Source organism: Poecilia formosa, unplaced genomic scaffold (assembly GCF_000485575.1).
Source record: "Poecilia formosa unplaced genomic scaffold, Poecilia_formosa-5.1.2 Scaffold95, whole genome shotgun sequence".
Classification (NCBI taxonomy): domain Eukaryota; kingdom Metazoa; phylum Chordata; class Actinopteri; order Cyprinodontiformes; family Poeciliidae; genus Poecilia; species Poecilia formosa.
This window is the reverse complement of record NW_006800034.1, coordinates 994,460-1,009,541: the sequence shown is the minus strand read 5'-3', so window position 1 is coordinate 1,009,541 and position 15,082 is coordinate 994,460. Positions and strand designations below refer to the sequence as shown.

At 39.6% G+C, this 15,082-nt stretch overlaps 1 protein-coding gene across 8 annotated transcripts in view; it reads right to left on the bottom strand.

Annotated features, from left to right (window-relative positions):
- pald1a (phosphatase domain containing paladin 1a) overlaps window positions 1–15,082 on the bottom strand; it is a 45,716-nt gene that overhangs the window by 18,253 nt on the left and 12,381 nt on the right. For 7 of the 8 annotated variants that reach the window (XM_007558298.2, XM_007558301.2, XM_007558299.2 and 4 more), the window contains 16 exons: window positions 14,881–14,983; window positions 13,703–13,882; window positions 13,174–13,338; window positions 12,934–13,094; window positions 11,315–11,390; window positions 10,454–10,608; window positions 10,242–10,338; window positions 8,923–9,027; window positions 8,703–8,798; window positions 8,491–8,625; window positions 7,308–7,424; window positions 5,981–6,160; window positions 5,704–5,901; window positions 5,137–5,277; window positions 4,963–5,034; window positions 2,178–2,318 (listed from right to left, as the gene is read on the bottom strand). In XM_007558298.2, the coding sequence (XP_007558360.1) occupies window positions 2,178–2,318; window positions 4,963–5,034; window positions 5,137–5,277; window positions 5,704–5,901; window positions 5,981–6,160; window positions 7,308–7,424; window positions 8,491–8,625; window positions 8,703–8,798; window positions 8,923–9,027; window positions 10,242–10,338; window positions 10,454–10,608; window positions 11,315–11,390; window positions 12,934–13,094; window positions 13,174–13,338; window positions 13,703–13,882; window positions 14,881–14,983 (2,122 nt within the window). The remainder of the gene's footprint in view (window positions 1–2,177; window positions 2,319–4,962; window positions 5,035–5,136; window positions 5,278–5,703; window positions 5,902–5,980; window positions 6,161–7,307; window positions 7,425–8,490; window positions 8,626–8,702; window positions 8,799–8,922; window positions 9,028–10,241; window positions 10,339–10,453; window positions 10,609–11,314; window positions 11,391–12,933; window positions 13,095–13,173; window positions 13,339–13,702; window positions 13,883–14,880; window positions 14,984–15,082) is intronic. The other variant, XM_016674448.1, reaches the window with a different exon arrangement.

Genomic DNA, 15,082 nt, shown 5'->3' with positions numbered 1-15,082 from the left:
AAACTGGGAGAAGATGGTAGTTTTAGATGGGGGAGGGTTTATTGTGGGGGTAAGACTTTTTTCCCCTCATTTCTCCCCCCTTTTTGGTCTGCTGTTGCCTGCCAGTTCTATCAACATCTGGCACTGTTTATCGCCCAGGCTGATGGTTCAGACTGGAGAAATACAAATACAGATACTGAACCAGGAATAGGCGAGCGTCCACTATACATTCAGTCAGTATTACCTTGGGCACTGAAAATATTTAAATGTATTATCTGTACTGTGACAATGTAAAAATAATCTTGAAACCGGAAGGTGTCCCAGAAGCAGCAGTGCTTGTCTGAAAAGCGACAAACATTTTCTTTCCCAGCAGGAGTTTCTGCAGTTGGGATAACTGCATGAAATAAATGTCTCAATGCGGTTGCAGTGAATCGTGCAGACAGAAACATACAGAAAAAGGTTGTTCTCCTGCTTCATAAACGTAGTGACTTTCCTGGAACACCACAGAGTTGATTGACAGGTCTTATCAAAACAGACAACTGTTTGGGGCAAAGCAGCCTCTCTTCTGCTGTCAATGTCACTGTAAAGGATGAAATCACTTTCTGAATACTAGGGAGAAAACCCACATATGGTAGGTCTGTAAAACTTCAGGGATATGTCCTTCGGAAAAATATTGCGACATATCTGCAGTTCCTCCAGGCTGCATGAGAGACAGAGAGGGCAACACTTTCAGCATAGATAGGCTGAACAAAGTACAGCGTAGCTTTTCTGTCTTATCTTTTTGGCCTTTCACTTTCTTTCTGTTATGGGATTGGGAAAAAAATGACAGTTTCCTGCCGTTTTAGCAATGCTAGCTCTGCTTCCCACTAATCTTTTAAACTTCTCTACCACTTAGTTTTTGTTTTAAAGAACAGGTAAAATCGTCTTCTTGTCGACTGCGCTCTCACAGACATAGCCTATGTTTCTAATATCAATAATTACTGACATTTCATTGCAGGATATCTAGAAAAATATGCAACGGAATATTTACATCTTGTTGGATTCAAGTCTTTGGTCATGACTCATGTTTACTATTTAACCAAAACAGCCTGACACTAAAAAGGCGTGAAAATATGAGATTTAACACCTTTCATTTGGAGAATTTTTAATGACATTAAAGTCTAAAATTAATCATTGTATCTACAAAAAAAGCCATTTTTAAGCTCTATCAGCTTTTCATTATGTAATAAAAACACGTAAGTAAAAAAAAAAAAAAAAATTAAGTAAGTAATTAGTGTCGCAATAATTGTAACGAGAGTTTACAAGGCACCCCTTTTTCCTGGAGCCTGGTATCTGAAAGTGACAGGCAGAGAAAACGACAGAGTTCATGGGACAATGAGGCCCATTGATACGGTGGAGACAGGACCGGGCGCCTCCCGTGTGCCGAGGGCAGCTGACGGTGCACAGAGGCACCATGATTAGTCTGCATTACAAATGGCTTAAACAGAGCTGTAGACGTGAAGGTACAAAAAAAAAAAATATTCAGACAGAAATCAAAACCTCAACTGCTTTCGCTCTCTTTGTACTCTTATAATTAAAACACAAGATGAAAGCTCCTTGAAACAGCTTCCAGGAATGTTTTCACGATCAGAATCTTTGAATTATTCTCTCTCTTGGCTCTTCTTGCATGCCTTTGTTGTATTACAACACATTCAAGGTTTGTGGCAAAGGAAGCAGCCGACACTGATATGATGTGGTCTGTAACAATGTTTAAACTATGATCAGCTTGAAAGTAAAATACTTCCAACAGGTCAACCTCCAAAATCCTCATCTTTTCCTGCACACCCCCCCCCCCTCCCCCGCCCCCTTTATACTGTTTTCCATTAATCCAAGGGAATTTCATTTAGTTTCAGAGATGAGATGCGTTGGGTCGCTTTTATTTTCCACAAAAAGCAGCGGACACATAAATTTGTAGCCCTGAGGCCATCTACAGGTTTTCCTGTGCAACTGCACATAAATCATCTAAACTGTTGCTTGTCACTAAGAGCAAAAGGAATCTACATTACAATGCAACGTAGGTGTTTTCACAAGATAACTCTCTGCAAAAAGTCTAATCCTCAGTTTAAACCTTTGTTGAAACCCACGTCTAACTTCCAAGTCCCTGTCTTTTTTTCTTCTTTAGTAACATTTCAAGTAAACATGGATGTTTCGGGGTGTACCTGTCTGTAAATGGAGATGATCATCTCTCTCAGATGATAGTGCATGGGGGTCATGGTCTCACTGATGGAATCCAGTGCCAGGTCTACCTCTTTCTTCCTCTTGTGGCCGTCGGGGAGAAGGCGAACCACTCGCATAACAACCTGCAGATCGGCAGAAACAATGCACATGCTATTTATGCAGTACCTTTTAAAGGGATTTATATTGTTGACTACATAATGTGTTTCTATATTTGTGTTTTGATGATGTAAAGCACTTTGAACTGCCATGTTGTTCAAAGCTAGGAATGTGTTACACGAATAAACTTCATGATTGATATTCATGAACTTTAATCATAAACCTTAACATTTTTCCACAGCTCCTCCACAAACAACAAGTAGTGCAAAGCTGTGAAGAGGAAGAAAATTATGAGTGTGTGTGTTTTTTAGCTCTTTACAGGAAACACACTTAATGGATACAAACCCTTTTATTTTGATGTACGTTTCGATCCATCCGATGTTGCATAAATATCTCAAAAGCATGCATACAAAACAGGAGACATTTTGAAACTTAGGTCAGATGTAAAGAACACAGCTCGTCTGTCCTGACCCAATTAGCGCACTAGTGCAAATGTGTGTCATTGTGTTCGTTTATAGTGTTGACCCTGCAGAAAAAGGGAGTGTGTCCAGCAACACATGCGCATGACGTTAAACCGGGAAAACAGTGTCACAGAAAGCGGTCACTACATTTTTTTTTTTTTTTTCCTCTGGGTGGCAGAAATTGAAAAGTCAAAAAGAGGGGAGAGAAGAAGGGCAACAATGCAGGCAGAACATTCTTTTCCATGGTAAATCTTTGATGCAAAAATCATCTCAAAATTTGTCTCAGTTTGCATCAAACTTCACTTTGATGGACACAACTTCACAGTCTGTCAATGCACATGGGTTTATTCAACCACCCTGGGTAAGCAAGGACAATAAATACATGATTTCTTGTTTTAAGAACGTTTATCTTTCAGATACCTAACCCAAACTAAAGACTAACAATGAAAATAAGCCAACAGAGCAAAAGAAAACAGACCAAATTTAAGCATACCATTTGCCAATTGAAATTGTCCGTTGACTTTATTATTTTCAGCTGTGCTGCTGATGCTCTGTACCCTTAAGGCACTGTAATCTGTGTCGCGTGTGGGTATCCGCTGCAGTTAGACTCTATCAAACAGGCTCTACATCTGAATATTGACTTTGTAATTACAATATGTTTGTGAAATACTGGGCAGCATTATTGGTAATACAGCTTGAAAGGTTTTAAAAAGCAGCTACACTTCTTTTTGTCAGTGGTAAACAATAACCACATCAGTGTATCTTCATTTACAGTTGGCACGTTTCCTCACCTTTACATCACCTACACATTCCACAATACTCACAAAGTGTCCAGCTTGAGGTTATCTGATTTAGCAAAACCAAAACCAACTTTTTAAAGTTTAGGTTTCTAGCAGTTCTGGGTGATACCCTTTGCTTTTGAATGGCTAAATTTGTCCACCACGTTTATCAAATTACCAACAAAAGAATCTTTGTAGAGTGGAGCTGAATGTGAAGCAAGCAGCAGCAAGTTAAAGTTAAAAGAAATTGCCTGCTGAGGTTAAAAGGCTCTGGCATGAAACGCGTTTCATAAGCAACAAAACATCCATGACAGAAATCCAGAAGGCATAACTAGGTGAAAGTAGGGAGGTTATTTAAAACTGCTTTTTTTCTTCTACTGAATAATGTGTCAGACTTGGGAGCCATCACAGCATTTTTTTTTTTTTTTTGCAGTTAATTCAAAGGGGATTACGACATCCTATTTTTGTAGGAGGTTGAATTGGAGGCTGACAAGGTTTCCGTGGTGACCGTTCTGTGCCTCTGAGAAAATCCAATGGACACACTGCTGTGATTGACATGTGGTATTGTGTGGCTGCAGAGTGTGGCCTCCTGCGCCGAGGACCCAACCAGCAGGTTCCAACCACTGACTCATTGTCACGACGCTGAACCAAGAGGGGGAAAAAAAATAAATAAATAAAAAATAAAAAATAAAAGACGGCCTCTAACTAACAGACCAGATGAGAGAAGCCAGAGCTTCTCTCTGGCTTCTAACAAGACTTAATCGCTGCTTTCAATTTGAAGCACTGACTGTAAACCCAGTGGAAAAACCGCACAACGAGGTGTTTTTAAATTATTTGTCTTGAAATGGATTAAGTTGTGTCTCAGCTCAGGTTGCGCTCAATAAGATGCCAACAAAACACACCACCTTCAGGGAAAGGCTCCCACTGACACAAGACACAAAAACTCACAGAGTGCTGATGGAAGTGAAATAGACAAGTGACACTGTGTAACTGGAAAATATAACAATTAATAATATTGCGGTTTCATGAATTCCCAAAAACATGCCTCATTAATATGTTGTAATAAGTAGTAAACTTAGTTAAACCTGGATTATTTTCAAGCCTTTATAAGTATATATAAACTAATGGGTGAAATTATGAAACTGCAAAAATATTTTTAATTAAATAAATATAATTCTAAGAATCATTTTGAAGTGTTTTAACAATCTTTACCAAGAATGATAATAAATGCAGCCAGCACTGTAAAAATGTTAGAAAAGGTGTAACAAACTTTTACAACAGGTGATAACAATCAATTCATCCAAGATCTGAATCTTACCATGGATAAAGAGCATAAAGATTTTAAACAAATGGTTAAATGTGCAAGCTTGTCTTACGTGCATCTGTTCATTTTCTGTCGAAATAAATATATTTGTATTGAGCATACACACCTCAAACTCTCCCTTTGTGTACTTGGCATCAGGAACACTGACAATCTCATCGTCTGTGCACTCTGGGAAACCCTGCAAACCCAGGTCAAGTTTCAGTTAAAAAAAAAAAAAAAAGTCCTGAATAATGCTGATTTTAAAGCCCAAAGAGAGAACTTTAATAATTCTGCTGCTTACCTTCAAATGCCAGAGAGTGAGCACAGCAACAACCATGGCGGTTGTAGACCTGCTTTTGCCATTGGCGCAATTAAAGACAAAAGCTGTGTGGGGATCTTCAGCTAACGCATTCCTTATGGCCTCGTGAAGCTTATCAAAATCCTGGGAAACAACAAGACACACAATAAGAATGTCTGAAATTACTACAGGATGTCTTGGCTTCACTTAAACCGTTTAACTGTCACCCCTATAGATGATGTCAGACCATGGTTTTATTGGGACACTGATGTCCTCATGACAGTTAAGAGGATGAGAAATGACGTGATGAAATTTGCTTAATGTGAAGAGTTAGTCACCCAGATGTAGCTACATTTTTAACCACCAGAGGGAGCCTTAAACTTATTCTTTATCCTATCCAGACTGGATGCCCTGAATCTGATTTCCTTCACCCAAATATACTTATTTTTAAATAAGATGTCTGTGCCATACTTAATACTCTATTTGTTTTTGTTTTCCTGCATTGCTAAATAAAACAAACAAACAAAAAAAAAAACACCCAATGGTAGGTCAGTGATGGTGGATGCTTACTTCTTCCCGTGGTGAGCTGCAGTCCGGCAGAGGGATGCGTTTGTACACGAGGCCTTGGTGGGAGCTTTTGTGCTGGTTGAAGATCTCCTGAATGGTCAGGCAGCTTTTAAACATCTTCATCTGTTTCTCCTGCTCCAGAGTCACCTCCAGCCACTTCTGAGCTCGCAGAATCTCCTCCTTCAGCGAGGTTTCCAATTTCTGCAGGACGAGTGGAGACACAGACCCAATGTATAAATTCTTTCATATGCATTTGTTTCCTTTTTCTTTCCTCTTTTACCTGCAGCAACTGCGGGTCACTCGTTGGGACGGGGATGGGCTGGTCCAGACACGAGGGCTCCCTGGGAATGAAGATTTGTCCATTTCCTTCGAGCGCCAACTCCTCGTGCACGTTGATCCACAAAACGTGGTTGTGCTTCCTCTTCTCATCCGTCAGGTGGGCGAGAACCGCTCCGATGGCCTGCAGAAAGAACGGCCAGGAATTAGGCAAGCAGACGGAAGTCCAGCTTGTGCTTCCTGTGGTGGGCGTCCGAATGCTCATGAAATAATCATGAGTCTTTCCTGTGAGCGTGTCTGCACTGTTGATTATTACAGAGTACAGCAATGCATATTAATAAGAACTGCTGTTTATTTTTGAATGAATGAAAGTAAGCGTGTTTTGGAAGAAATGATTCCAAACAAAACCCAAAAAAAAATCATCTGTGGTTTTTATTCTTTATAGATGTCCTTTATATAGAGGCAGACATGCTCTCACTGAAAGCATTAGTGTCATAAATTGGACTTTCAATTTAGGGCTCTAATTTTAGAAAGAAAACCAATTTTGTACTTCTACAAGCCGCACTGCTTGTAAGCTGCAGGTGTCCCACGTTGCAATGTAAGACGTTTACACAGAAACGTCTTACATTGCGTTTAACTTTTAATTTAATCCATATGGCAACATAAACAAATACATATTGCAAATGCTTTTTTTCCTAATAGTGCCTGTAACACGGCTGCCTGTAAGTACTTCTCAGTAACGCACGTTGCTTGTGCTCACCGGAAAGCGACGCTTTCCAGGGCGCGGGCCCGTCTCTCAGGGCAAACCCACCGCCGCACCTGACCCACATGCGCACAACCACACCGACACGAGGCACGATGTTTGTGTCGGCATGAAAACAAACACGCATTAGCTGCACCTTAGTATAGGCCGCCGTGTTCGGAGTGTGAGAAAAAAGGAGCGGCTTAAAGTCTGGAATTTATATACATTTCAGTTTGCATGTATATAATTTTCAACCTGTTTGAATTATGGCAAAATCAGTGCTGAATTTTTTTCAATTAAATTTATTTGTATGTTGTACTATTATTACCTCCGCAAACGAAAAACAAGATCAAATGCATCATTGAAAAATTGCAATTAATGCACATTTCAAGCTGCTGATGAGAGTGTGTGAACTGATCGTGTCTAATCATTTTTCTTGCATCCTCTGGAAATGTAAGCAGCAGCAGAGCATTGATTAGACAGAAACAGAATCTTTCACTCATCTCCAGATGCTTGACTTTCATCTCACAGGCAGATGATCAAAACAGCCGGTTCTAATTTGACGACAGAATCAGCGGCTGCACTTCACCTCTGACGTCGGCTGAGCCACTCCATAAACGGGCATCTTGGGCACTCGTCTGAAGTTGGCCACCTTCATCTCTTTGATTGTGCTGAGCACGTCGGGGGCCAAGTACTCATCAGCAACCTGCTCAGACACACAAGCAGTCACGCATTAATCACAGCGCCAACAAACGCAGAGTGCGTGTGAAGATACAAATGAGAGCTTAGGAGGCGGTGTGGGTGGCAGGTGGGGCACCAGCACCTCATCTGAATTGAAATTTATCTCACCGTGAGAAAATGATTGATTTAAAAGGGAAAAAAAGTTAAAGATTATTCAGATTTGAATACATGTAGACGTGTTTAGGAGTTTAACATTTTCATCATGAGGAGAGATGCTGCAGCAGTGCTGCTATCCAGTGTTGCAGTTATTTAATTGTCAGGATTCCCAAACATTTAACATTCCACATTTCTCCAGAATCTCATTTCCAAGGTGAGTGGACTACCAAAAACACAGGAAAAGAAGGAAGAAAAGAAGAAAAAAAAACAAGGATGGAAGTATAGAAATTAGAACAAGGATGAATGTAAAAAAAAAAAAAAAAAAAGCGTTACGTAGTCTGGAAGAAATTTCATGACAAAAAACTTTACTGAAGTTATTTTTTAATATATCCCAGATAAACACAGACTTCTGTCCCTTCACAAAAAAAAAATGTAAAAAAAAAAAAAAAAAAAAGGAGACAGGGGAGAAAGGAAGACAAAAACGAAGAAGGACAGCAAAGAACAAAGAAACAGAAAAAAAAGGGGACCAAGTAGAATGCATGAATCCTGAATTGTTCAGAAGAAAAACTTGGTAAACAATCTTTAATTTATTCTTCTGTCCTAATATAACTTCACACTCATGGAGAAAAATGTAAATATATTGACTCATTAAAAAATAAAAAGACTACAAAAACAAAAATAGCTTACTTGATTCTAAAGACAAGAATGATCTGATCCAACACAACATGTATAGTTTACAGCCACTATTTCTGGTTTTAAATAAAAAAGCTAATGTAATAATTAATTTTTAGCTTAACGTATTAATTTATTGCAATGCAAGTATATTCTTGAACACAAAATGTAAAATCTAAAGTCAAAAATCCCAAGAACTTCAACAACACGAGAAAAGGTAAGTCATATTCGGTGCATGCTTTGCCGGCTGCTCGGTTCCTCACCAGGACGCGGGCTCCTTTGGTGAGCAGCTCGGCAGGAGCAGACAGCTCCGACACGTCCATGCGGGCCAGCAGCCTGTACAACCAGGCGTGGCAGCACATCCACTGACTGAAGTTGGACACAAAGGCAAGGGGATACTGGAAAACACAGCAGAGCCGCAGCTGATTTATCACAAAACTGCAAATGGTGTTAATAAAGCTGAAACAAACGCTACCTGTTCATGAAGGTAAGCATTAAATACGATCAAGTAGAAGTAGCGCTCCAAGCTCTGCTTTGTTCTGTTGAGAAAGTACTCTTTGGTAGTGCTTCCCTAAAAGATAAATATATATATATTTTTTTTTTTCTGTTTAATTGAGTCATATCTGGTACAAGGTGGTGGACTTTGAAGAGAAACTTAAAGCCACTGCTATTAGCAAAAAAATGTAATGACTTACTTGAGTCTGGTAATCTTCTCCAATCCCTTCCAATTTACTTGCATTCTCATATATTGCTTCTTTAATGTTGTGCATCTCTGAGCACAAGGCAATAGCGTGGTCCACCTGAAAAGTAAGCAAAAAAAACTTGTTATGGCCTCTTTAAAGCAATTTCAATTAAAGCTGCCACAAAAGCATGTTTAAAAAACATTTATAAAACCAAACTGTAAGGTTTATTTCCAACTAAAAATTCTTTAAATGTCCTACAAGGCTTCCGAGGTGAGTTGGAACATATTAATCAGATTTGATCCCACATCAAAGCGCCTCTGGGATACTTGTTGTTAACAATTTTCCAAAGAAAAAGCACAAATTCCTCCTGATCTCTCAAATCAAAAGTGTGCTCAACTTGGTGTTAATAAATAAGGTGTGATGTTATATAACATGCACAGATCTCCGGAAATCTGCTCCCTGCGCAGCCGACGCCTGACACGGAGCAAAGCATTCGCATGTATTTGCACGTTGTGTGGGTAACCGAGATCTAATCACAGATGGTCACTCCAGAGCCAGTAGGATATGCATGCTAAAAACACATCTCCTCTGCAACATTTCTTTCTTTAAAAATGCATGGAGAAAAACAGGTAAATGAAGCCCACTGATATCACTACAGATCACCAAATCACAGAGCGAGATTTACCCCAACAGGCAATTCTCACAAGTCCATCTCTGTGAGTAATCACGGTTTTGTGCTAGAAAACTTTTTTTTCCATTGATATTTTTCTTTTTTTTTTTCTTTTTTTTTGCAACTCCACACATCATTACACCTCAAATGATTGGACACAACGCTGGAGAAAAACTAAACCCAATCATAAAACCCCACAGCGAAACATGGTGGTGGCAGCATTATGCTGTGGGAAAGAAGGTGAGAACTGGTGGGAGGATGAACCCACAGGGCACCTCTGAATGAAAGTTTATAAAACTGAAAAAGACTTGAAAAGGGAGCAGAAGTTTACCTTCAAACAGGACAAAAGCTTTAAACATAAAGCCTGCTACAACGGAATGACTTTCTGTAGGTCAAAGCAATATTACTTGTTTGACCTACAAGTAATATTGCTTGTAGGTCAAGCAATATTGACCTACAGACTAAAATCAAATTGATGATCAGTTACAAGCCTCAACAATTTATGTTACAGACATTATCCATCAAATTTTGGAAAAAAAAAAAAAAGAACAACAAAAAGATTCAGTCTTTAGATGTGCAAAGCAGGACACATTTCAAAAGACCTACACTCTTGCAGATGTGCATATATTGCATGCTTTTTCCAATTTGGGTACATTATTACCTCTTCCATAAGCTGCTGACCATTAGGCAACTTCTTGATCAGACTCTGGATAACTTGGAATAGTGGTCTTGGCTCTGAAGTACCTGCCTCTGCACTTCTGCAGCAAAAAGCAAATATTTAACATTTTACTCCATAAATACTTCAATAAAAATCTCTTTTGGCACTGTCCTGTTAAACAACTTGTAGGCGTGGGTGAGTGTTTAAACTCTTACTGTGGTGGCAGTTGTGAGTCGCCTTTGAGTCTTTTCATGACTAACGTGCCCAGAATCATGGCCAGGTTGGTGCGGCCGACGCCCACCTGGCAGCTGAAGACCAGGGTAGGTGGCACTCTGGACGCGCTGTGGCCCAGACACAGGCTGGGACTCTCCTGCAAAGCAGAACGCATCAGAGAAGAGAGATGCGGTGTCAGCAGTCGGTCAGTAATAATAAAAGTGGAACTGCGCAGAATAAAACCAAAACGATAGTGATGGAAAAGTTAACATTCTCCATAAAAATCATGTAATTTTGCCAGTGTTAAGAAGTGAAACGCTATCAGTGGGAAAGATTTAGCAATCTGAAACTACTTCTACATGAGTCATTATGTTAACATCTTGGAAATAATAAGTGAGTGAGATTTACAAAAAGGCTGACTAAGAAGAAAGAGCACTGCATTAAAAATGTGTTTAAAAAAAAAAAAAAAGAAGCACGAGCCACTTTCCAACCACATGGAACTCGATCAGCAGCTCCACGTCACTCCAAAAAAGGGCAAAATGAGGAGAAGAGAACATCCTGAAGGGCAGGACAGAAAGCAGGCCGCGCAGATGACTGAAGAGCGGACATGAAGTGACTGCGGACTCTCTTTCTTCAAATTTTAATCATATTTATAACGTAACTGATTGCACATACAAGACAGATTTAAGCGGAGATTAAATAAAAGCCAGCATGACCTTTTCACCACCTTTGTGACAGAGTGCAGACTCTCCGCAGTATTCTAGGCATTAATAACTCCAACGGGAACGAGATTCAGCAAGAAGAGCACAACCAAAAAAGGGTATAGACTTAATTGTCAGAGTGAGATTTTTACATATGCTTACCCTGAGTATGTTAACAAATGCGTCAAAATCTTCTTCCAATGGCGCTCCCTCCACTGGTAGTGGTAATCTGAAGTACCTGCAGTGCAACAGACAGTTACGCAGAGGGAAAGCTGCAGCCTTTGTTGTGTCAATAACATTGTTATGTAGCATGTAAGCAAACACTTAAAGGCAGATGAACTTCCTCAAGTTTTCACTTAACTTATGAGGGTGAAAAACGGGTTGGCAGTAAACAAGGAGATTTATGGGAGACGTAGGATCAGAATCACTGGATAAATGGAACTTCAGCGCGTCACAAAAGTATTCACACCCCTTAACTTCAGCTGCATTTTGTCAATTTAAATTCTAATGAGATTTTATATGATAGAACAACACCACATTAGAAAAAGGATACAGAGTTCAACATTAATTCTTCTTTTAACATTTTAATTTAGGACAACAATCACGCATTCCATAAACTGTATTTATTAAAAGTGGCAAAAACTACTTCGATTTTGAAGTTTGTTGTTTTTGAATGGATTGTTTTCTCAGTGCATCTCTGTTTTTTTTTTCATAGTGGAAAAAATTGTCACCATAAAAAAAAAACAAAAAAAAAACAGCTAAAGAAGTTCTGTTTGCAGTTAGCAACAAACAATTTGGGGGTAAACAGCCAACATGGGCGTGATGAGGGAGCTTTGCACAGGTAAGACCAAAAGTGAACTTTTTGTCCTAGTTTCAAATCAGTGATGTGGTGGAAACCTTGTACATCATACCACTGCTGTAGGTATGCTCTTCTTTAGCAGGAAGAGAAAAGCTGGTCAGAGGGTGACAGGGTGGGGGAGGGAGGGTAGACGATGACGCACTCAAAGTCTACAACACAAGGCAATGACGAATCTGCGTCAAGAATTTCAAAAGGTTTGCAGATCGCCTTGCGCTCAGTCTGACTGAACTCAAGCTATTTTAAGAAGAACGGACAAAAATGTCAAGTTCTACATGTGCAAAACTGGTCTGCAGAAGAAGGTAGTTCTACGAAGTACAAAACACGTTGAAGTTTGTGGCTGTATGATGATGAAATACGAAAAAGTTCAAGCATGAAGAGAAGCAAGGTACAGTACATCAAAGCATTTTGCTTCTCTGAAGAACCTTCTGTCCCTTAAACGGAAGTGTGGAGATCATGTCAATAAATCAACAAACAGGATGCCCCCATCTTCAGTAGGCACACACCGATCAATCAACTACTGACTGGTGCTGGCCTGTTTACACCTTGCCCATTTTAACAGCTGAACACCCACTCAGATACTTAAAAGTCTAAATTATTTTCCCGTCAAGCACCATAGCAAAGCAGCCAGTTTGTTCCAGCATTTTTAATGACTGAAGAAGACTAAAAAGATTAAGGGAACATTAAAATGCAGACAAACTGACTAGTAAATTCAATGACATAATTATAGTTCATTTTCAAAGTGAACCTATTTGTTGAAATGTCTCCAGTTACATGGGTGATTTTACCTGTAGACATATAATATGCTCAAAAGAAAAGGCTTTGTTTTTAGAATTACATTTTTTTAGATCACATTTTTCATCTAAGAAAGAAAAATTGAAACAAAAAAACAGGAAGCCATGACGTGTGAAAACCGACAACCAACCTGTAGCCTTGCATGGTGAACATCGGCCTCTTATAGACCTCCTCCGTCACGTGGATGTCCTCCTCGCACAATATGGACATCTTCTGCGGCTCGTCTTTGAAGAACTCGATGTCGTTGTAGACATATAAGATGTTTTTGCTGAGCTTTGCAAAGTCATGGAGCTGCAAAGGAAGAACCTTCACTCAGTCACGTCCAGATTGTTTTTTATTCTTCCACATAGAAACTGAATATGTTTGCTACCTCGTTTCTGATGCTCAGCTCAAGGCTTTCTACCGTTTCCTCTCCTTGCAGTCCTTGAAGGTTCTCGTGTAGGTTTTCCTTCCTACGCGGGGTGTACGGCACAAAGTCGTCGTCCTTATGAAGGAACACCACTGGCTCCTCTCGAATGCAGAAGAAGATAATCTCCTGCTTGGAAAAGGAGAGACGTAAAAACAACATCCAAGTGTAATACTTCTTGGGGAAACTAGCAGGACTACATATTCATGCCATTTAGCACAAGTATAAATAAGCCTGGTGTAATAATAACCATAATGTATTTCCAACATTAAGAAATGAGCTTAATGTTTGCTCATTAAGCCGAGGACTCAAATATTTACTGACAACACCGAGAAAGAACTCCACACATTCCAACACGGTTAGCAAATGATCTTTCCGATCATTTGCTAACCATTTGTGTCAAAGGAAGACAAGGAGTCCGCGGTTCACGCCAGAGTCAAGTTTAAAAATAAACAAAAAAAGAAAGGGAGAGAGAGAGAGAAAGAGAGATCACCTGCTGTCCTTGGGTTTGAAGTCTCTGGAGAACCTGTTTGAAGCCATTCAAGGTTGGCTGACCCATTCCGTACAGCGGGTAGGCTCCCTTCACCTGGCGGAAGTTGGGGGCTCCATAGCTGCTCGTTGTGTTTAGAACATCTGCCTTGCTGGACACATCCTGCACCATGAAGTATTCGCCCTGGAAACAAACAACATTCATCTGAATCGGTCTGGGAGCTTAACGCTGAGAAAAACTCCCTTGTTTTCCCTCTTTTTACTCCTTTTACAAGTTCTTGACCTATTCTGTTAGCAAAAAAAAACAGCACAGCTGACACGCGGTCTGGCTACTTTGTTGTCTCAACAGTTTAAATCTCTGCTCTGCTGTGTACACTTTCCTAAACAAAAAGTACCCTTAAACACTCCATGCATGTATATAAGTGGGTCTACATGTGAGATACGGCTACAACTAAATCTTCTTGTTTAAATAGTGTGAAGGTAATCAACAATGTAGTGACTAAACCAGGTGCAATCAATACTAAAGAAATACTAAAAAAAATCTAAAAAAAAAAAAATTAACCAAATGAAGAGTAAAATTTAAAAGTAAAAGATGTATATTCAGGAAAAAATGTGATGTATTGGGAAATCCAGTTGATCAAAATCAGATTTTTTTTTTCCCGATCAGCTCTCAGTTATTTTCAGTATCAGAGAGATGTTTAAAGTGAGATCAGAGAATGATCTCACTTGATGCGAGAAGCTTTTCAAAAGAACATTCTCAACAACATCCAAAGTGCTTTATGGGGATTCTACATGGAGGGGGGAAAAACTGGGACACAGCTGAATATTAGATCTTCAAAACAAAAAGTAAAACATGATTTTTATACTTTTTTGAGGAAACATACCCTGATTTTCTTTCACTTATGAACAGAAGTTGTGGGTTAAACCCTAACAAAAATGTGAATGCAGCAGAGGTCACAGAGTGCAACATAGCCTTGCTATAGGGGTGCTAACAGCTCTGTTTCAATGACTGCCTCTGATCATAAAGAAACGAATGACAATGTTCCAACACAGAACTGCAATTTGGACATGAAGATGTGAAAACAACAGACAAAGAAACAGGCGAGATTCCTCCACAGCTTTCTGAGATAAGGCGGCACCTTGTTGTGACTTAATAAAGCTTGAAGCTTGAGTAGTCCTTACCTTAACCAGGTAATGCTCAGGCAAGGAGTCCGATATCCGACCAACCTTGTAGTTGGCTTTAAGGACGGTGTCGTGAATCTGAAACTCTTGTCTGCAGTTATAGCTGTGTAAAAAATATAAAAAAAAAGGGGGGGCATTTAATTATCAGCTGCTGTTTGCTCGGTCGAAGCAGACAAACGAGATGATAACAGGAGCAAACGTT